Source organism: Tachysurus vachellii, chromosome 8 (assembly GCF_030014155.1).
Source record: "Tachysurus vachellii isolate PV-2020 chromosome 8, HZAU_Pvac_v1, whole genome shotgun sequence".
NCBI lineage: Eukaryota > Metazoa > Chordata > Actinopteri > Siluriformes > Bagridae > Tachysurus > Tachysurus vachellii.
Window position 1 is genome coordinate 20,879,507 of NC_083467.1, and position 24,066 is coordinate 20,903,572.

General features: G+C 38.3%; 1 protein-coding gene across 13 annotated transcripts in view; it reads right to left on the reverse strand.

Moving 5' to 3' along the window:
- Positions 1 to 24,066, reverse strand: part of tns1b (tensin 1b) — a 226,003-nt gene that overhangs the window by 48,520 nt on the left and 153,417 nt on the right. For 12 of the 13 annotated variants that reach the window (XM_060876867.1, XM_060876857.1, XM_060876855.1 and 9 more), the window contains 7 exons: positions 16,458 to 16,499; positions 10,346 to 10,395; positions 6,091 to 6,265; positions 5,104 to 5,154; positions 4,886 to 5,008; positions 3,255 to 3,319; positions 2,821 to 2,904 (listed from right to left, as the gene is read on the reverse strand). In XM_060876867.1, coding sequence (XP_060732850.1) covers positions 2,821 to 2,904; positions 3,255 to 3,319; positions 4,886 to 5,008; positions 5,104 to 5,154; positions 6,091 to 6,265; positions 10,346 to 10,395; positions 16,458 to 16,499 — 590 coding nt within the window. Of the gene's footprint in view, positions 1 to 2,820; positions 2,905 to 3,254; positions 3,320 to 4,885; positions 5,009 to 5,103; positions 5,155 to 6,090; positions 6,266 to 10,345; positions 10,396 to 12,586; positions 12,924 to 16,457; positions 16,500 to 24,066 lie in introns of those variants that run through there. The other variant, XM_060876863.1, reaches the window with a different exon arrangement.

The following is a 24,066-nucleotide window of genomic DNA, read 5'->3' on the forward strand; positions in this document are numbered from 1 at the left end:
ACACAATCACACACTACGGACAATTTTCCAGAGATGCCAATCAACCTACCATGCATGTCTTTGGACCGGGGGAGGAAACCGGAGTACCCGGAGGAAACCCCCGAGGCACGGGGAGAACATGCAAACTCCACACACACAAGGCGGAGGCGGGAATCAAACCCCCAACCCTGGAGGTGTGAGGCGAACGTGCTAACCACTAACTTACCGTGCCCCCCTGACATTAAAATAATGAAAAAAAATCCAACAAAACAAAAACCCTTTCAAAATAAATATCTTTCAGTGTGCTTTGACCTTTTCTAGCTCTATATAGCTCTCTCTCTCTCTATATATATATATATATATATATATATAGTGGCTATCAGATGGATTTGTTAAGCAATATTCATAGGTCAGGGTACTAGAGGTCCATTGACATCCTGTAACAGTTTCAGATTAGTGAAATGCAGGAACGCCCTGCTTTCAAAAAAAAAAAAAAAAAACGAGAGAAGAGGCTCTGGGCATTTCAGTTTTTCATAAACAGGAAGAAGATTTTTATTCCCTACTTTAGCACAGAGGCCTCTTCCTCAGGGAAAAACAGTGACCACAGTGCAGGAACTCTGTTTTCCCACGCAAAGCAGCGACATCAGCAGATCTCCTACTAATCATTGAGCTGCTTTTCCATCAACATGAATCCATTACTGCTCTTTCAAATAGGGCTAAAAAAACAGGTTTAATGGAGTCTGTAGTGTGAATAACTGAAAGATCTGATCTACTAATGGCAATGCCAGGTTCATTGCCAAATATTCACTTATCGCAATTAATGTTTAGTTCCTTTTTTATCTTCTTTTATCCTCAAGGGTGAAATTGGCTTTTTCACATATCCCAAGTGGAGAATATATGGAGTCAGGGTGTAGGAACAACAACCTATAGAGTTTCATTGACCAGTTGCCATTTAAAGGCTTTTCTCAGGGGCACATCAAGGGTAGAATATTAATTCTGGGACTCATGAGCTCATGATCTTTCAGGCTGTAGAACCGCCGTGTGGGGATGAGCATATGTGTGTGGCTATATTTGCTGTAAAACACATGACATCCTGAGTAACAGTGCCTCATGCAGGGAAGTGAGTGTGTGTGCGTATGTGTGTAAGACACTGGTGCCTGGCACGTCACGCATTACAGATGCCTCCCATAATAACTGCAGACTGGTGGACAACCACTTGTGGCTAATTACAGGCCCTGTCGTGAAATAACAGCACAGAGATCCCAGATCTCAAGTGCGCCTGCATTAAAAACCCTTTAGGATATTACTTCACCTCATTTCAGTATGGTATGGGCCATATCCAGGGAATTGTATCAAATAAATGTAAGAAATGCGTGAAAAGCAAAAGCCATGTGTGCTTCTGTGCTTCACTGGCATGCAGTTATGAGAATTTAAGAGTGCTGAGCTTTGCTTTTTGTGTACAATGGACAATGTCCAGCTTCACCAACAGGGTGCCTTACTAAAATATAACTGCTCTGTAGTTATGATATAAACATGTTTTACCAGATGAATTTGGAGAATTGGAGAGATGAAAGCCAGAAGAAAAGTCAAAATCAGCTAAAAGGCAAAATTCAACCTGAACAACTTGCATATTTTCAATGAGTTTTTGAAGTTTTCAATAAATTGATGAATAAATTGAATAAATAAATTATAAATTAGGGACTTTCAAAATGACCGATACATAAAGAGCTCGTTGGCCTCTTTTTATACAGTACATCGCAAAGGCATCTACATAAGCTACTAAAGAGTTTCTTGTAATGTTGTTTCTGAGCACTCACTCAGTCTCACTCATTTTCTACCGCTTATCCGAACTACCTCGGGTCACGGGGAGCCTGTGCCTATCTCAGGGGTCATCGGGCATCAAGGCAGGATACACCCTGGACGGAGTGCCAACCCATCGCAGGGCACACACACACTCTTATTCACTCATGCAATCACACACTACGGACAATTTTCCAGAGATGCCAATCAACCTACCATGCATGTCTTTGGACCGGGGGAGGAAACTGGAGTGCCCAGAGAAAACCCCCGAGGCACGGGGAGAACATGCAAACTCCACACACACAAGGCGGAGGCGGGAATCGAACCCCCAACCCTGGAGGTGTGAGGCGAACGTGCTAACCATTAAGCCACCGTGCCCCCCTGTTTATGGGCAGTCTATCAATTATTGTTATGGTAATGATAGCAGTCTGTCCATGAAAGAACATAATCATCTGATTGGTGTGCTCTCAATATATTTCAACTCCTTGGGTATATAGATCATTAAATTCAATGCAAATTACTGGAAAATATTGAGCAAGAAAAGAATCTCGTTTTGTGAGACTGTAAAACTGCTAATGTCCCTTAGGAATAAGAGAAAAATACAGCACCAACCAACAAATTAGCACCAGAATTGCTAAGGACATCATAAATTCCTTAAACTCTGGCAGACATTGCAGATGATACATATAACATCCCATATTCATGATATAAAAGACTGGAATAGTGATTATATCCTTGTCGTAAAGCTTTATTGATTGTGATCATTATTGTTTATAGGCATTCATTAGTTTCAGGAACATGAAGCAAAGCCATACATGTAGTATATTCAAGTTTATAGATCTACAGTAAAAGTCAATGTGAAAAAAAGCCCTAGAAGTTTTCTTTTCTTTTTTTTTTTTTTTTTTTGTAAATATTGTCTCTTAACCAAAATAAGGATGCAAACTCTATTGTTCCCCAAATGGACAAAGCTGACACAGGCCATGGGAGTATAAGAGAAGTATAGGTATGTAGACAGCGAGCAGGAAAAGGGGTAAAACTGACCTTTTCTGAGAAGGTTGACCGACAGGAAGTACTTTATCTTCATAAAACCTCTTCATGGCAAACCTGTCCAGAGCTTGGTCTGCACTGCAAACCAAAATAAACATGTGTTCAGTCTCTATTACATCAATTGCACAAGAATTTTAGCCTTCATAATAATTTTCATTTGTTTATTATATGACTACAATGGATGCATGTGTACTATGAGGTCTGAGATAAATTCAACATTACAATGTCTGTTGCATAATGACTAGAAAAAAATGTATCACAGAGGAATTTAACCTTATATTAACTCAAATTAATGTTACAAGGCTAATCGTTATCCGATCGTCTGGTCTGTCTCGATGTTCGGTGATTCAAGATTATGACGATTCGTCGATCAGGATTCAAACGCATGACTTTAATTGAATAAGGTTCTCACAGTGTGGTGGATTTACCTTGCAGAAATGTTGCTGTAATGCATATATGCGGCCACAACTACCCCTGTTCTCCCACGATTCCCCTGCAGACATCATGAGAAAGAAGCAGAGGTTGAGAGATAATACTTAAAAAGGTAATCCCTGGAATGTAATTATACTGATGATTGCATCACATTACAGTTCACTGAACAGCTTGTAGGTAAAAACGTTTTGGCTTACTCAACTGGGAAAGAAAAAAAAAATCTTATGATCTTGTGAGTTGAATTTAAGCATCTGTATTAGAGATTTATTTTGAAATTGTGTATGAATCTGTATCCGGGCAGCATGTCGGCCGCAACAACTTCCTCAGTTACTGCATAGTTCCACCGGTTAGTCATCATCTGCTTGAATTTCCACAGCCAGACAGAGTAACATGAGTTACCATGACAACACTAGCTTTATGTTTTCCTGTAAAAACTCTGGGTTGGTACTAATACCAAATCTCTGTCTCATTGATTCAGTCTGAAGTAAATTTGAAGAGAACCATCACTTCTGATGTGACTTAAGGTAGACTGGTTCTCTGCTTTACTGCAATGGAAGTGATGAGCATGCTGACATTTCTCACACTGACAGGAAGAAGGCAGATCACTGGCTTCACAGATAAGCCTTGTTTTTTTTCTACAGCTCATCTCCTTATTGCTGCTATTAGTAATGTCAGTAGACACTACATCAAAGGCTGTGAACCCGGAGGACCACAATCCAGACCCAGACCCAGAAAAGTATTTCAATGGATTACATACTGTAGCATGCTGGAAAAAAATACTCTAGCAGAAGCGATAATCGTGTAGGGGAAAAAAAATTAGCTGTAATTCAGAATCTCTACTTTTCTAACATTTACTATCACAGATTCTGGCTTCGATGGTGGCAATCACATGTACTTCTGTTATTTATTTACCTGAAGCTAGTTAATCAAGAACGAGTCATGTTTATATCATTTACTCTCTTTGGTTTGATTAGTGAAGTGGAATAAAAAAAAAAAAAAAACACATATGGTGAATAGGGAATGTTTGAAAACCAATATTCTCTCTTGTTGTCATTATTCCATCAATGTTAATCATTTATGCACTCATCCTTGTAAGGTATTTTATCCTTGCAAGGTATTTTATCTGAACACAAAAATGACTTCATTACCCCTCTGCTACACGCTATTACAAACTCCCAAACAAGCTTGTGAGATTTATCCACCTCAGTTCACCGTTTCATCGTCTCTACATCATTTATCACTTCTGACGAACACTGTAATAAAAGAATCTCAGTGGGAAAACAGTTTGAGAAATTTCATTCAGCCAAAAAGGTCAACCAAGGGTTTTTAATACTTTAGGGAACACCAGGAATATTTCCCCTTTCATTACATTCCTCAGAAGACTTCTCTAATGCAGTGCAAACAGCTTAGGGAATGCAGAGCTACTGGACGGCTGCATCCATTTAAAGTGTCTTTCGTACCGAACAGAAACGTGTGTGATGCTAGAGAACAGCATGACAACGCCATCTGCTGACCACACTCTGCTTCCTACTAGCGTAGATTTAGGAGGTAATTAGAAAGGCTTAAAATATCTTCAAAACATTTGCTATGAATGTTGCAACCATTTTATTTAAGGATAAGTGTTTACCTTGTTGTGCAGAACCACAACATTATGGCTGTCGGCACTCATCCACGTGTCCATGGCTTTACATACGCTGCAGATCTTATCCAAAGCTGGAGCGTGATGATCGGGCCAGCCAAAATCTAGCACCTGAAACACACAGGAGCAGAAGAATATAAGTGTGCCAAAGGGAACACACACATAGAATTGACCAAATATATATAGAAAAGAGACTGAAAGTTTACTTTGGGGTGAAGTTTGGAGATATCATATCGTTTTTCACTCAGGTTAAAAAGCTGAAAGAAAGAAAATAAATACAATATTAAGAAATATTAAAGCAGCAGTTTGTAATATTTATTTATTTTTTTTTTTTTTTTTGAAGCCTTTGGCTTCAATCTAACAAACCCCATCACTTCTGTTAAAGCTATCCATGTATGATTTTTTAGTTACCTTTTTAGGGAAAGCAGACTTCAGATTTCTGTCCTAGATTCATTTATTATACTATAAAAATTTAAACAGCATTGTAAAACGGTTTTCCTATGTACCTGTGATTTAATTACCTGTGTAATTTAAGGGCACTTTCACACCTATTAGTATGTATGCCGAGTACGAATCAGAGCACAATTTATATTTATTGAACTACTGGGATCATCTGAGAGGCATGTAGGAATGACAAAGTACTCAAAGATCTTTTCATTCATCGGTCAGACATATGGCAATGGGGAAAAAAAGGTAAACAAACCTTTACCAAGTGCGTGCAGACACAATAAAAATAACCCAAGCATAGAGAAAAAAAGAGCTCTAAATAAATGATTAATTAGTCATAGAAATTTGTACGAAACATTTTAATACAGATTTTCTTTTTTCAGCACAATTATCCAGAATACATGGACTTTATTCTGGTTTATAGTTCTGTAAAGTGGAAGCAACTCTACAAAAAATGTAGACAATTTCACGTTGATTCAATTCAGAATCGACTCACTTTCTTACTGCAGTCGATCCAGATTGCGACCACCTCACTCTAATTTGTCCAGTTGTTTTAGTCCACACCCGAGTGTGATTACTGTGTTTTCACCCAAACTAACCACACCAAGGGGGAAAACACACCAGGGTTCGATTCAAACCAAGTAAACACTGCATTTGTGAAAGTGAAAACACCCTCAGACTTAACAAAACCGAACAGTAATGTACACTGCTACTGTTCTACGTGTATCTGAGAGAACGTTCCTTACCAAGTAGTTGTCTCCGTGTTTAGAGCGGAGCATGCTGGCCACTTCTTTGAGGTTGGCACTGTAGCTCTGTTCCTCCACGCTGCTTGGAAAAGACACAGATATGATTCTCTCTGTGATGTACACCAGGTCCACCTCATAGTTCTCCTCCATCGCCTGGATCAGACTCACGCTCCGGCTTGACGGTGGACACGGAGGAAGAAAAAAGATAGAAAGGGAGAAGGTCAAACACAGCATGGAGAAACAAACAGTGGATAAAACAGCAAACATGCTTTAAAACCTGAAATCCGATCATGACTGCATATTCACAGTAATGCCTTACATAACCCATGCTTACATAACCATATATGGAGAAGTTCGGGTTATTCAGTTATTCAGTTTGTGTGTCATGCTCCAAAACCTCAGAGCTTCTTTCTAAGTTCTAAAGAGATGTTTGTCTTGCTGCAAACTTTTCACCAATACACACATTAAATCCAAGTAGAGTCACGTTATTCCCATCAGGCTGCATGGCATGACATCACCAAATTATGCTCTTTTTTTTTCTTTTCAGGGCAGCATTGCACAGAAAAAAAAATCATTGGTTTGAAGTGAACAAAAAAAAAAACCCCACAGTGGCAAAAGATTGATGTTGGAGATAAACAATCAAGATATGAAAATGTGCCGCATTCCATGTGTGCGGCTAAGCAGACCAAGCAAAACAATTTGGTCACTTGTAAGGAATGAGCTTGGGTTGAAGATATAACCACAATATTGCCCCCAATCTCTAACCGCATTCTCTCTATGCAAACACATGAGAATATATTAGATGTGTGGCACACGTACAAACCCACAGCAGCTCTGATCAGTAGGAACAGAGGCATGATTAATAATCCAACCCAATCCGTGGCACTGTAAAGCGCCCTACTGCCTCTACACACAACAAGCAGATCTTACAGAGGTTTGGGTGTCCTCCCAGTGAAATGTCCTGCCCGGGAAAATCTGCTTCCCATCAGGAGCTTTTTCGATAGCTTTATTTTGCCTACCAGCACCAATTACCTGCGTATATCTCTCCAAGGCCAATTGCGTTTCAGTGCTGATTAAATTATGTGTGTTTTAAACAGATGCAAGAGCAAAACATGTGCTTTAACAGGGTGGTAGAAGCCTCACAACGAGTCAGCAACGATTTTGTGAAGCATTTCTCAAAGAAATAGTAAAAGCAACATCATTCAAGGCCGAGGGGAGTTTTAGATCACATTGTGGAATTCATCCTTACAGAAAAAAACAGGTTTTTACATGCAATTTTTCAGAGATGACTACTGTAGGTGTGTAATATGAAAAACACATGAATGAATTACACCTGAATTTTTTTTTTTTCTTAAATCTACATACCAACACAACCACATGTGTAATGTCCACTATGATTTACAATAGTGCAGCAAGAGGCAAGTGTAGACTAGCAAACAAATATTTTAGTAAATAGGAAATATAAGTATACTTCTATCAAGCTATTCTGATTTAAAGTCTAAAAGACTATAATGAGCGGGTCTATAAAGTTAAAATAGTGAATAATAGTGAAATAATGGGGGCAGTTTCAAAATAGTGTGTGTGCCCTGCGATGGGTTGGCACTCCGTCCAGGGTGTATCCTGCCTTGATGCCCGATGACGCCTGAGATAGGCACAGGCTCCCCGTGACCCGAGGTAGTTCGGATAAGCGGTAGAAGATGAGTGAATGAATATATTGCCTTTGTTAAAGAGAATTCAAAGATTCCATCAATGATAAATATTTACAAGGTTTACAGTAAATAGTTTTTGCTTATTTTTTTTTTCAAGCTTCTTGTCTCATGCTACTCAACAGTCACATCACGATAAGGTCATCATGTCATTCTTCATGTTACATCTGTAAAATGTTCATGATGACAAGAATAGCTAAACTGACAACGATTCAAGAAACGATTCAACTCCTGACCTCATATACATTAACAATTTCTGTTCAGATTCTAATAAATATTGTGCTGCGTTCTAAACTAAATATTTAACCTGAGAAACCATGTAGTACTCTGTTGTCCTGTTGACTAAGGTGTTAATATTACAGCTAAAGTTTTCTTATTTGCAGAAATGATATATAGAAGCCAATAATCATTAAATAAACATACATGTTACATAAAAACTTTGTAATGCTAATAAATAAAAAAAGAAAAAAGGAATAAAAGGAGTTGAGATGGAATTCCCATGATGGAGAGCAGATTGTTGAGTGACCTGACACTGATGCTGCTATGCCAGCAAACCACAGCAAAATAGATTTGCCCACGATTATAGACTACAGTTCTGAACACAATTCTGCTATTCGTACCTTCTAAAACCTAATGCTGTAATCCTAAAGACTGCCTTGTGCTCGTTCCTGGACTCTTTATCTTCTTTTTTTTTTCATAATATGCTCATAATGAATATCTGTTCAACACAGTTAATACTGTTCGCCTCCTTCTTCTCTGTACCTTCATACTGTAATGATTTATAATCCCATTATCCTGTCTCCAAAGAAGAGTCTGCTTCCTCTCAGGGTTTCTTCCTTATGTCGTATCAGGGAGAGTTTCCTTGCCACTGTCTCATTTCTCATTAAATTCAGACTTCTGAAAAGCTGCTTTGTATTCATCTCTATTGTAAAATGTTACACGAGTAACAGTTAGATGAAGTGAATCAGTGGAAAGATTCAGAGCATGTGGACAAAGTGAACTGCACATGAGTAGGGTTGGGTCTGTACTGGCCAACAGCTGTTATTCAGTTAATGATACAAGACATAACCATCCTCTCCAAAGCTGTAATGCTGATGTGCCTAAATACAGAAAGGTAAAAAAAACACCTTTGTTCTGTTTCTTTCTGTGCACCATGATGTTTAACTGCCAGCAAAAGATTCACTTGGGCTGCAATATGCTTTTCTCATTGAGGCTAAGTGGCCGAAAAAAGGGCTTTGCCATACCGCAGTGAGAACTAACGAAGAATGACGATCCTCAGAGGAGGAAAATAAAGATCACGGTATCTCTTTTATTCTTCACAAAGAAAGGAAGAAAGTAGCCAAATGCATAGATTAAAGTGTTTCATATTTTAGGGACACGTCAACAATGTTAAATTTGAGTTGTTTACATATAATGTATGTAGATTCGGGGACAGGAACCGGGCCAAGTCACTCACGGCTAAAGGCTTTTTGTACATATTATATGTCCAGAAATGTCATTCTCCTCAAGCAAGCTTACAGGATTTTGGTCCAGCTGAATGTAAGTTTGTTCATAAGGGTAAAGATTCTATCATAACCATACACCGACACACATACTGTTCGTATACTGTTCGTATACCAAAAATCCTTAGGACATATTTCACCAATCAATCAGAAACACAAACAGGCTACAATAAAATTACTTGAAGTAAATTCACCACTGTCTACTGTATTCGGAACACGTGTACGACTGCATTTACAAAAGATGATGTGAAGAACATCAAAAGCTTTTGAGATTGCGTACCATTTTGACTGGGAAAAAGAATCTGAGGCTACAGCAGGGACAGGTTTACCTAAACTGGGGAGCTGAAGATTAAAAAAAGACCAAGCAAAAATCTGATGATGTACGTTTTTAATATTTAGGTTGTTGATTTTTTTTTTTTTTTTTTTTTTTTTTTTTTTTATGTCTGTCTTTTTTCAGTGTAATATATTTTACTTTGATCTAATTTATTTTAACTGTATAAAAAAATTAACAAAATCCTAAACAGAATTGCCATGGCAACGAACAGAAGAAACCATGGCAACGAAAATAACTTCAGCCTGATAACTTAATCTGCGGTGAAAGACAGTATGATTTTACATTAAAGGTAAAACGTTTAAAATATTATGTGGTATATATTCCTAATACCGTGTAAATATTTAAGTTTGATGACATTCTGCTACTTTCTTGTTACTTTGGTGCCAATGATCATTTTATTACTAGTGCATGAAATCAATAGTCATTTACGTTCCATGAAACTTACAATCAGCTGGTGCAAAGTGACTGCGGTAACTATATAATCCTGTGGCACTGGGATATAGACCAACAGGTTTGGCCTTCAGCTGTGACAAAATGCTTAAGGCATTGTAAACATAATCCTGAGTACGTCACCAACATTCAAAGCATGCACAATCAAAGGATCAGCTTTCATTTAATTGGCGCTATAAATAGCCAAGAGAGCCAACAAGACGAGCGTTTCATACAGTCTTTAAGAGAGTGATGACATGCATGGACAGCTGAGCTGCTCTTACCTGGATGGTCTCCGGCGTGATTCCATGCTCTTGGAGGATTTAGTCGAGCCCTAAGACCACAAAAGAAACCAAACATTAAAAGTGAAATGTATTATGAGGGAGAAACTCAAAGGAAAAAAATACTTGGCATCTTACAAGAATTCTTCCAAAGCTTGTTGTAATTATTTAACATTGTGTGAAAAAATGAATTCTTGAGGATATTCAGACACATCTTATTTTTCATACTCTGGCACAAAACATAAACTTTAACAGGAATCATAAGAAAAAAAACAAACAAAAATTTAATTTTTTTTTTAATTTCATTTTATTTTTTCATGTTTTCATTTTTTAACCCTTTCCATTAGAACATGTTTACCTCTTAGAATCGCACTGTGACTAGGGTTAAACTAAGTATACACATACTGTGTGTGTGCTGCTCAGATGTGACTTGAAGCACAAGCACATCTTGAGGTAGTGTTTGGGTCAGGTATAGTGCATGATTATTCTGAAATTCTTTCCTTCAGTACTAATAAAAAGTGGCAGCCGGACATTTCCCAAGCAGAAGGAAGGGGCCTATCTTTCACATAGCCATATATAGCCACGATCCGTCATCTTCCCTTCATTCAAACTCATAGCTACATTTCATTAGTGGCTACAAATACCATTTGTTCAACGTTCCTTCTTCTCCTTTGAAAGCTATTTACATTACATCCGAGCATATGTCTGTATACCACAGTAGATTACAGAGCGCCGTTACACATGTGCTTCTTCTAAAGCCTACAGAATCTACTCATCCACTAAAAAAGGAATAGCAGGCCTGTGGAATCCCGAATGTGAAGAAACCGTTGCTGTGTAAATCGAAGGTGTCTCACGAGCCACTTGTCTAAAATAGGAGATATGGAAACACTCTGTATGACTCACAGGCTTTTTCATACAGAGGTGCATCTTTAAAAGTACAGTTGCGTCCATTCAGCATTTTAAATGACATGGTAGAGTATGACCAAGGATACCAAATAGGAACAATGCTTACAAAGAAAAACCATGAATCTAACGGCATAATTATATACACCACGTAGGACTATTCTTAAAAGTACACACAGGCTGGATATGGCTCTAATAATAGAAGGCTTTGATTATCACAAAACACCATGTAAAGTGTCCTAATATTGTGTTTGGCTGTTTGTAGCATCATGTTCTACTGTTACTTCTTATGCTGCGTATCTTTGCATTCTATCAATATGTCACAAACGAGTCCTTTCAGTAAAGAGCCTGGAAGTAATTTAGACTTGTTCGGAGTATGGGTTACTTAATTGTTCTGTGATTTGATAACATTTGTTTATTATATGTGTGGTGTTATGGGAATATATTAACTTAATACTAAAGTGGTAGTGAAAACATTCGGCCTGACCAATTATACTGATAGCTAAATGTTGAATATATTTAAGTGGCATAGCAAAATGCACATAAGCTTTATGAATTTGGTTTGTAATCATATACCAGCTGTCAAAATGTCCACAAAGCTGCAAGTTGGGTGAGATATATGCAAAAAAGAAACGTATTTGAAGTTTAAAAAAAAACAACTCATAATTTCTGAACTATATACAATAGAAAATATTAGAATGTCAAAATATGAAGTGGTTTCCCAATCTGCCAAACATATGATATATAATTGTCTATGTATGATATATGATTAAGTGTCTATCACTTCAAAGTCACATCCAGAAATAATTAACACTTATTGATTCGTTAAATCAAGAAACAACGGAATGAACTATCAGGCTAATAAGCAGAAAAAACTAACCCCAAAGTAACACATAAATTCTAGCAAATCATATAAAAGCACAGTGAGAGATCACTCAAGTCCAAGGCGGGGTATTAAAATACATCAGATTAAAACCAAACACGCCCCCACCCCAATCATACTTCATTTCCTAACAAAAAAAACTTTCTTTCAAGAATGAAGTGGAGGCCTGTACACCCAGAGCCACACAGCGCCAGGCTAAAAAAAAAAAAACACCCACCCCTCCCTTAATCAACCCACAATTACGAGCCCCAGAAGAGCAGCCAAAAGCGGGTGGGGGTGGTGAAGGGGGTCCCAGGCGATCTTGATCAAAACCAGCTGGACATGCTGCTTACGAGCACGTCTGACAAATTAACTATCAAATACAGAACTGGGGGGTTGGAGGATGAGAATAGCGTGAAAGAGACTAAAGCGGTCTAAAGCATGTAAAAGTGGATGAAGATGAGCATATTTGGTCCTACCTTCATCAGGTAGCCCGTGCTCCAGCGCCAGGCACTACGTATCGAGTTGAGGCGCCTCCGTAAAGAACCACTGGGGTTCATAGCTAGGAAAGAGTCCTTTCTCTCGTTCTGCATTTTTCTCTCCTATAGCAAGCTTTGCTGTCCCCGAGCGGAAAAAAGTCTCTATTTTGGGTCGGTGCCTCTCACAGGATGCCACATGGTTAGCCAAGAGCTACAGTAGACCACAACTCGCCTTCTTTCCTTCTTTCTTTTACTCCCCCTTCTCCCTTTCACTTGTTTTCACTCCTTCTTTTGCTCGTTCTCGTTCAATCTCTCGCTCTCTACCTCCCGCCTTTTCCAACCTCCTCCCTATTTCACTTGTGTGGTATCTCTCCGTCCAACCCCTCCTTTCTGGCTCTACCTCGTTCTCTCCTCCCTCTTTCTTGGGATGTGTGTTTTTGGTTGCCACCCATGTGAGCTTGGTTCGGTTCTCCTCTTTACCCCGTGTGGGTCCGGCACTAAGCAGCTGACTGGGGAACACCCTCAGGATGTGTCAAAGGAAAAGATTACAGAGTTTTAAACTTTAACCATCTTTCTATGATGAATAAGTCTGTGCACCGAGTGTTGCTTTGAGTTTCCAAATCATAGGAAAAAGATGGTGCTTCTTTCAGCGCATTACAAATGGCAAAAATCTAAAGTTTACTTGAATATGGAAAGTAAGAAATCATCAATGCAATTTCCTTTTTCCTGTGTCTGCTTTAGCAAAATGGGTACTATCTACATATAAATATCCTGTTTTATCTGTACTCCAAATGTAAAACTTAACTTAAACTCACCAAAATCAAAACAGTTCAAGTGAGTCACTCTATGAGTCACAGCGATCAGAAGACCTCAAACCACAAACTGGCAAAAGAGATCCTGTGATTAAGTCATATGATCTTAAGTCCTTAATAATCCAAGCAAAAATATGCAGGCTATCGTGAGTAGGAGACATCAGCAGAACCACACTGTAATGTCCATGACAGAGCCTAGAGCAGCATTTGGTGCACATCTGATCAAATATCCCAGTTGCAGGTTTAATTCTACTCACAGAGGGCACTTTTAAACCTAGATATCTCTTAATACCAGCCATATGCACTACCTTTTTTAAGCCAACTACAAGCATATACCCTGAACTTGCAAACTCTACCTCTACCTTGCAAAGAATAATGGAATATGATAAATAACAAGCTGAAGATCCAAAAATCTTGATCCACAATGACATTCAGCAAAACCTGGGTTTTGGATTTGGAATACTGGCAAAAGTTTTGGGGTAATCAGACTGAAATAATCGGAAAAAATTGGTCTGAGAGGCAGGGTTAAACCACCGGCTTGCTGCGCTCCATGTTCCTTGGCTACATCCAACTGATCTACTTCCTGTATAAGATCTCATTTAGACAAGCGTGTGCTATAATGTTTGAAAAACGGGCATGTAAGGTTAACGGGATGTCATGTTTCTGTTTATTAAACCCACAGGATGTTGAGCACGGAAAGCAGATCGCTGCTAATATAATTACCTAATGACACAGAAAATGCATACGTCAAAGAAAATCGTTTACCAATTTGTATATACACTGCACACAAATAACACTGGTCGGGTCAGATTGAATACTTACAATATTATTCCTCTTATGAAAATGTTTCATAGCTAAAATCAGGCTCAACTATGTATGATTCTTCTCTAAAACACAGGCAGCCTTATGGCCAGAGGCTATAACACCCAATTTGTAATGTGATACTTCCTTCCTTCCTTACTCCAAACCAGTCCCAAACCAGAAAATGAGTCAAAACCTATACTACCATGTAATGCTCCAAGAGAAGGATATGATGGGAAGCCCGTCTTACACAACATTTAACTATCATTTCCCACAGAAACACACAAAGCCACATACACCCATGCAGCTAAAATAAAACACAGATGCAAAGCTGTAAATCCATCCACTTGTGTGTAGGCTACATTCAAAAGGATAAGAGTTCTTATGAGTATTTACTACATATCCTTCAGTTGAACTGTTGCACAGACGGCACTAGGACTTACTGTATGTGAAGTATTAATGATCGATGGCAGAGGACACGATACCGGCTCCCTCCATTACATTCTCTATAGAGATCAAGAATGTCTATGATTTTGTGTATTCCATTGCTTACAGAGGATGTGACGGTTGTCCAAAAGTCAGTTTAATGACATTGATAACCTGCCATACTGTACATTCCCTAGATCAGCTATAACTGCCTGCGCCGACTGTTATAAGCTGTGGTCTCAAATTCATTTAAGCTTTTATCACAGGTCTCTGAATGGATGCCTCAAAAGGCACAAAGCAACAAATACATATCGGCAGTATATTTACTCAGAGTACTCAGGTCACTGGCCATGCACAACATGCAATATCATATGAATTGGAATAAAATTGTTGGTTGATCCTTTCTTAAATATTATATGTTTAGAGCAGAAGGTTTTTCCCCTCTGGAAAGGGTCCAAAAAGAACTGTTTTAGAAAGTTAGAGCCGGTAAATTTGCCAGTTTGATGTTGTTAGAGTTAAAATATTTATTTTACTGTGAAGATGCTGTCAAGGTCTTTGTTGGAACAACATTTGTGTGAACATTATTTCTGAAATTATATTATTTCAATATGGTTTCCAAGTGACACAAAGAGACAGCTATCTGTGCCATTTTTTACAACAACCAATAAACTTTATGGAAAACTTCACTGTAATACTTTCTTCTGATTATTTATTCATAGAAATAAATGTGTACATTTTCTTGAATGAAGGACACCTAGAAACTGTGACTTTTTATTTTAAATATTTAAAAAAAAAAAAAGATTCTGAGAAAAAAAACAATATGGTTGCTAAGGTTTATGGAGGAAATATATATGTATATATGTATATTACCATGACATTACTTAAAACATAGATATAATAAATAAACATTTTAAGGATATGTAGGACATAAAATAATGCACAAACTTCAATGTTTGTACATTTCAGATAAAGTAGTGATCGTGAGGGGACAAAAAATATTTGCTTGACATTATACTTTTTTTATCACTATTTTTATCGTTAAAAGTGGAATTTTTCCTACATTGGTGATTGTTTCGACCAAAATTCACACATAAAAAAAACAGAATATAAATGTGTGCAGTGTATCGAGAGCAGCTGTTAACATCTGTCACACAGTGCAAAGAACGGCCATGACTGTCAATGCAAAGACAGTAGCGCTCATACACATACACATATGCTATAAACTAAAACTACACTCACATATGCATCGTAATGTCTTTAGTTCATTTAGATTAATGTCAAATCTGAATGGTTAGTCATCTGCACTTGTGGTCGGGCAAGCACAAGTGTTTTTAGGCTGCGTATTAGAGGCCAGAGCAGGCAAAAGGAAGGCAGTCATAAGGGCTATTTTTTTTTTTTTGCTGGCGAGTTGTTCACATGCCTCAGTTATGGCACGGTGTTAAAACTGGAGCTTTTCCCTCTGCCTGCTTTAAACACGGGAGGTGTTTTAACTGGCCTTGTCCAAACCAGATTCGTCCATCATTTGTGAGGCTGCCTTTAGCTAATGTAACCAATAATTTGTGGTTTATTTCTGCATGACTTTTAGACTAGCGAGGTTTATAGCATAGCAACTACATAGCAACAGATTCAGTGTTAGAGCTAAATATTTCTATTCTATAAATCAGTAATGTTAAGAGCAATATTTAGAAATCAATTGGAGTAATTTACAAGAAGAAATAAAACACTTACAAGACAATAAATTAAGTATAATATTTTACTAATAAAATTCGTAAAAAAAAGTAAAAAAGTAAAAATACTTTTGCAAATGCCAGCATTTTTTTAAAAGTGCTTACCATTGTCTCCAGATGTTTTAGTGGGATGTCATTGCTGGGAGCCTGAAAACCATAAGAAAAGAAAAGAGTGTGAGAAAAAACGGTCAGCTGATTGAAGCAAGCAGCTAAGAGGCAAACTGTGGAAAAAGCCTGCAGGTGATTCTCTATGCCAGCGCCTTGGCATGACATGGCTTCATTTCATTGCCCTTCAAGAGAAACCATAAAGGTCAGCTGTTTTAAGCTGTAAACAGGAAGGTGGTACACCAACAGACGATTACCAATCACTACCACTACATATCACTACCTATTACTGTCTAGCCTTTTCTAAACAGATGTCATGGGCACGTTCACTTTCAAACATTTCAATATCAAATAGTTTGATTACATTTTTAAAAAATGCTCTCTTTCCCACTGCTCTTTATAACCATTGAAATTCAATGTACAGTATCATTCATATTGCTATACAAATTCAGTTTGTCACTATAAAAATGTCAAAATACTACATTTATATTTTACATTTACTACATTTTTTTGTGACATTGCTGTAGAGGTTTTATATGTTTTGTGAGTGTATGCATGTATGCACATTATGTCTGATGCACTGGAGGTCTCCTCTAGAGAACTACACAGACAGGCATACAGACTAGGGCTGGGTTCTCTATGTATGAGCATCGATAAACAACCTGCCTAAATATTTAGACAAGGCCACATAGCTTCACCATTAGTCAATGAAAGAAATAGGGAGAAAGTCTGACTGGAGCTACAGCAGCACCATATACAGAAGTGCAGACCAGATTTCAGCGGAGGAGTTGGCCCCGAGCAAAGTGTTCATTTATGGCTAGTTACAACCCCTTGGATCCATGATGTCATCAGCCGATGCAACTCAACCTACTTAAAGTTGCATCAGAGTTATTCCTGTGTAAGGCAGCCCTGCTTGTTCAACAAAAACAAGTCTTAATAGCACCAAACAGAGCTGAGAAAGTAATAGTTATGACCTACAGTTCTGTTTTCATATTGGGTAACTGTGGTTCTTTAAACTACTGTTGAACCTGAAGACATGGGAAGTGGGAGGAGGGTGAAGTCGAATACATATAAAAGATGAACTGCATCCAGGAAATGAACATAACGGATGAACTGCTGTGACTCGGATTTTAAGGAAATTTCACTTCAGTCAAAACCTGAGGCACCCGCTGTCTGAGTGGTCACTGATGTAATGTGAATCATCAAATCTTAGCTCCATAAGAGACTTTGCCTGTCTGGCTCAGCGTCTGAGAAATATAATCTCTGGGAAAGCACAGGAACTGCAGCTATAATAGCATGAAACACTAAATGTAGTAGTAATCCTAAATCTAGTGTGCGCAGTAGTAATCACTTCATAATAAACTTCTCGAGTTACTGTAAATCTCAGCCCCAAACTAGGCAGCTGTCAGGAAGAAATGAATCACAGATACATGAGTTTGTTGGCTAATATTCTCGTTGAAACCACAGAAATTCCACTGATTGATAGACCACTGTACGTCACTGAACAATAATTCGGTTTGTGAAATTAATTGCGGTACAGTAAGTGTTTCATCCTGGTCAGGTTCTTAGTGAATCTAGAGCGTATTCTGCGACTACTAGGTGTAAGGTGAAATAGCGCTGTGAGGGTGACAACACTACCAACTATAGCACCATGCAAACCTTAATGAAATATAACATGCAAACAAGTATTTCGGTATATAAATTAGTCATTTAGAAACCAATGGTCATTAGCCAAGTTGTTTCCTGCAGCGAAACCCTTATTCTCTCACATAAGGGACTGAATTTGGAAAGTGATCTTTGACTCCTGAGAAGAGCTGCATAACATACTCTCCAACCAGCAACAAAAACACAGTGTGGATTTGTCGATAAGCCAAACTTTGAGGCTTTATTCCTCTGGAACAAGTCTGGCAGTCAGTCTTCAATTCTGTGGTAAGGGCCTGAGGAACAGTCTGGCTGCAATGAGGTGTGAGGTCATGTGCTTGATGACTGTGGTGCCGAGGGTCTTCCACACCCTTTTCTCACACTGCCTGAACACTCCACACTGCCAACTTCTCATACATGTTTCTTACCGTCTTCTTCTCCTTTTAAATTTGTTTTGCAATAAATTAAATTTTATATTCCAACATGCTTATTTCACGATTTCTGAAATAATTACTAAATACTCATACTGAAAATTCTGTATCTTTTTGATATATTTAGTGCTATTAAGTACGCTTATGGGAAGATTATTATGGGATGCATCTGTTAATGCTCTTAGTCGTATGTGTTGTAGGGGTGTAACACATTGCTGCTATCTGTATCTATACCTTTATCTGTATTCATATTTAAACTCAAAGTGGGTGTGGCCTAATCTAGAAAGGGTGGCAGAAATACTTTCCAGATTCCTCTGCACCTCATCAAAGTTTTCTTCCTTTTGCGGTCTCATGAAGGCTTTGTAGTAGTCATGTATTTTTTAATTTTTTTTTATTTTTACAATGCGATTTTTAACCGTTTCTTCTGATCTCACCAAGTATTAATCTGTCTTACGTTTAAACTGTAGCCATTTACTCATGTTCTATAAAGTACAACAAACCCGCAAATACGGTACCATGGTTTGATTTTGTTTTGGAAATGGTTTAAAAACTGATTTAAGGCTGCTTTCACACCAAGTCATTTGGTTGAGTCTAAATCGGAGTGAAAGTGTTTTTTTTTTTTTTTTTTTTGAACTCATAAACTCTTTTATTACTCAGATCTGTTAATGGAAAATGAAAAACAAACCGTTACCAAGTGTGACTAAAAAAATAACAAAATTTACCAGCGCATGAAGAAAACAGAGCTGGGGTTAAATAAATTATTTGATTTTTATTTGTTCATCACATCCAGTATTTATTTTTTTATTTTCTCTTATTATTCGCTGGCCCAAATATCCAGAATACCTTGCATTTCTACAGAGTTACAGCTACATTTTGCCTCAGTTTGTGCCTCGTGGGTCTGTTTAGCTGCTTGCGTTTACAATAAATGCTCCTTGCAACCCATAATACACTGTATCTTGGTTGGAAAATGATTACCTCGCTCAGACACTCAGACCGCTTGTTTTGGTCCATATCCCAGTTCAGTTGCTGTGTTCTAACCAGCCCAAACAAAATCACACTGAATTAGAAGAGGCATCAGAGTTGAATCAAGTGAACTGCATGTGGCCTTTTGACTTTCTACCGCTGATTACTCTCATACCATTGCATTCGTCAGTCTTTAAGCTGAACCCAAATTTCCAGACAGTTTCTTTTATCATGCTGTTGCACAGTGACTGTCTGGGTGGTTGTTGCAAGCCGCTACCTCTGCCATGCTGCACTTTCACCTGCACTGTCAACATAAACCACAGCTAAGACACATGGGACCCAGCTTGGAGGAGACGGCAGTGCCCTTCTTCAACCCATTCCTTTTACCTCCCCAGGCACAAGACTACTACAGTGTACAGGCACCGAGCCTCTAATTTGGCTCTGTACTTATCACATGGGTTTACCACTTCTGTAAATGATTCTAGAGACTCAAATTATAGCCCACTTCAGAGCATATGTTAGACGAGGGGGGAAAAAAAGGTACAGGGAGATTTCTAAATGGAGGGAACAAAAACAATGAACAGAGGCTCCTTTAAAATGGCCCAGAGCTAAAAATAAGACTTAGCAGTGCTCATTTAAAAACCATGGGAAAGTTTGTTTTGTGCAGTCCACAGCATGTTCGGTATAAAACTGTGTGCTTTTTGTGCTATATTCAAGTAAGAGAGAAAAATACAGGCCTCTAAGGGAGTGACTGTATATAGCGTCTATAATATAAGTGATGATAGGAACATTCCATAACATTACATTTGATTATAAATGGATGAAAAGCACAATATTTGAAAATTTATTAAATCAAAGATTGTTAACATTGGCAAATTGCTGTGGTGGAGGTAATAGAAGAAACTCTGGATGTGCTGTTATTGGAAAATAATCAATACTGCTCTGGAAACAGTAACTTCACTTGGTTCTACGCTTCATCACTCCACGCTGCTGTGGATTATGTTACAGTAACATCACTTCCCATACTTATGTTTTCTTATTATATTTCCCATGCTGAAATTTTAGCATTTAGCATCCCATTTAGCAGAAATTGTTCTATGTATGGGGGCACGATGGCTTAGTGGTTAGCACGTTCTCCTCACACCTCCAGGGTTGGGGGTTCGATTCCTGCCTCCGCCTTGTGTGTGTGGAGTTTGCATGTTCTCCCCGTGCATCGGGGGTTTCCTCCGGGTACTCCGGTTTCCTCCCCCGGTCCAAAGACATGCATGGTAGGTTGATTGGCATCTCTGGAAAGTTGTCCTTAGTGTGTGATTGTGTGAGTGAATGAGAGTGTGTGTGTGCCCTGCGATGGGTTGGCACTCCGTCCAGGGTGTATCCTGCCTTGATGCCCGGTGACGCCTGAGATAGGGTTAGTTCGGATAAGCGGTAGAAAATGAGTGAGAGTGTTCTATGTATTTTACATTTGTTTCATGCTTTGATAGATATTTGAAGCTTAGAGGTGTTTTGTACTGTATGTATTGTGTTTGCATAGTGTTAAACCGTGCCACTCGTTCAATACTCTGAACTCTGAGATATACACATTAGGATATAAATAGGATAGATAGAATAATCTTAGAATGCCTCATTATAACGTGATCCACATTTATATTCTCCTTCACATCTGGTCAGATTTGTTTACAGTTGAAAAGGGGAAAAGATGGGAGTGTGCTGGGGTTTCTCAGACTCTCTTCCTGAAATAGCTTTCTTTGTTTCCATCATCACGGAGGTTTCCTAAAACTTTTAATTAATGGTGCTTGCAAAGCAACATTATTACTATTGTGCCGGACAAAACTTCGGCGTGTAACTTGTCTCGCAGCTTTTGTCCTTAGACCCATGAATGACGTGTCAAATTGACCGGCTCATTGAGGAGAGGTGTGGTATGACTTTTATAAGCGATCCGAGTACCGGAAGTACCGGTAGTCGGATCGCTCCGGTTTTGCCGCAGCCCCGCCCCCAAAATATGCAAAATCAAAAAACTTTTTACAACATGGACATGTGACATATCAAAACACTTAGAACAATGAGGGGAACTTCCTCACATGTAATTTGATGACGTCACGTGATGTCAAGTGAAAATAAAAAATTAGCACTACATGGACATGTGACATATCAAAACACTCAGCACAATGAGGAAAACTTCCTCAAGAGTATTCAGATGACGTCACATGCTCGTCTCGACTAGCCTCCGGGATTTGCCACGTGCAAGCACCATTCACATTTTCTTCAGGAAATGTACGTTCTAGTTATTTCTATACTGCTCTGTAAATAAAACAGCGTATACTCCATCCTATATACTGTTGTGGAATGGTTACAGATTTGCCTAGGTTGTTACAATGCACTGACACCGGTGACTCTCCCAATTGTTAAATAAAATTCACAGAAAGCATCACATATTCACAAAGATAGATATTTAGCTGTTTGGTAAAAGCATGTTTGGAAGTTGTTGATTATTAAGCTTTGGGTATTTGGAATGTCCAAAAGTTATCTGTTAGTATAGAATTACAGTCTGCAGTTACTCTTAGAGCTGCTGGTGAAAAAAAAAAAATCTGACTGATCTGAATTCAACAGTGATGTTGTATAAACCATTTTATGTTTTTTTTCAGATCTTATTTGAAACCATGCAGTTCCTGTTTCATATACTCTTTAACTCTGTAGTGTAAGAAACATGTAGATATTTTAATAACTTTCATGTGAATAGCAGTTAAGCACATAAGGATTTATGTTCTAGTGAAAATTCCTCAAACCACAGCACTTCATCACTGCAGCTATACTTCTCTGATGAATGATTAGAAGAAAAAATAACTAACTTGTACATTTTCTAGAGCGAATACACTTTTAGTTACAGAGACACTCGTTTTTAAAACAGATTCAATTTGCGGGAACGACAAAACATGCTAAAAAGAGAAGGTTGTGGGAAACCTCGAACATTACTGTCCACTCTTTATATAGTCCAGTGCCTCCTACTGGTGAGTACTAATTACTGATATTATTTTATTCTTTCCTGTATGCCAAAAAAGTTTATCTGCAGAGGTTGGTACATTGTGTATTATGACCAAAAAACCTTTTATAAGCCTTGTAATCATCCAGAACACGGGATTATCTGAAATCTGTTTACACGAACTGGATGAGAAAGCAGACAGCTGCTTGATCTGGCCAGAATGAGTTTCCTATATGTGTCCCACACTGAACACCTAAAAAGGACATGTTATTCTACTTATCTGCTCAGCAGTGTGATTTACACATGACTCAGGCCAGCACAGCTGAAACTTGAACATTTAATAAATAAAAAAATGGACATTGGCTAGTCTCCTGTTAGCCTCCTCTAAGGATGTCAAGGATAAGGGAGCAAGTTAGTGTTATAGGAAATATTACTTATTATTGCACTTACATCAGCAACAGGTGGTCCAACGTTTTGGTTTGGATACTGAATCATATGCTTAACCCTTTTTAGGTAAAATATCCACACATTTAAAGTATTTTTTTTTTTTTTTTATCATTTGAGAACATTAGCGTAATTTAACATATCAGACTTTCTCATTTTGCTTAATCCTGATTTGTGTTGCTCTTTAGACTATTCAACCATTTGGCATTTATTTAACAAAATTAATTTATACTATTTTTCTTTTTCACTCATGATACTTATAAACAGATAACCAGTTACTTTTTAACTCGAGTGATACTTGTCCAAATTCATGTGACTTTCAGTAATAAAAAAAAACACCTAAAGAATCTGGATATGTGGTTTTAATAACTGATGATCAAAAGTGTTTAAATAGAGGCAGGTGAAAGCATCTTTCCAGCATGTAAACATGGGAGGCTGCAGGTCTCAAGAGAGTTCAGTGGAAAGAATTCCTCCAACCAGCTGACGAATCAGCCGCTGTGAGAACCAGTAAATGGAAGCATCCCAAATTGCTCTGTGACCTTGTGTTGATTCTCCCAACAGAGGGTGGATGTCACAGTGGACCCTCCGCTATGTGCTGTATACAGTGTGTGAGAGACAGAGAGAGAGAGAGACCCTCTCCAAGATCACACACACACATACACATACACTCTGGTATATATCAGATAGAAGAGACGCTGGCCTGTTTACTGTCACTAAGCTTGTGGAATGCGTTTCGCTCTCTTCTGGCCTATTATGGCCAACAGCACACACGAATGAATCAGGAACAAAGCATTGCAGTGTGCAAATACATGTGCGTGTCTCTGTCTCTCTGTCTGTCTGTGTTTGCCTAGGTGTGTGATTTGAGACTGGGGCACATATTTGGATGTAACATAGCCATTCGCACCGATGGGCGACCTGTTAGTACATTTCACTTGTATACTTAGGTGAATTAAGCTTGATCAGTGCACAGATACACACACATAACAGTGACATCTGCTCACAATTGCTGTTAATTAGCTCTTTTCATCAAACCGTCCATTACTTATTACTTAAAGTTTGTTTAGTCTATTTACTTTTTAAGTTTGTCTTCCAAGGGCATTTTCAAAAATCAGTGATCTAGAAAGTAATCCAACTCCTTAATGTTTCTATCCTG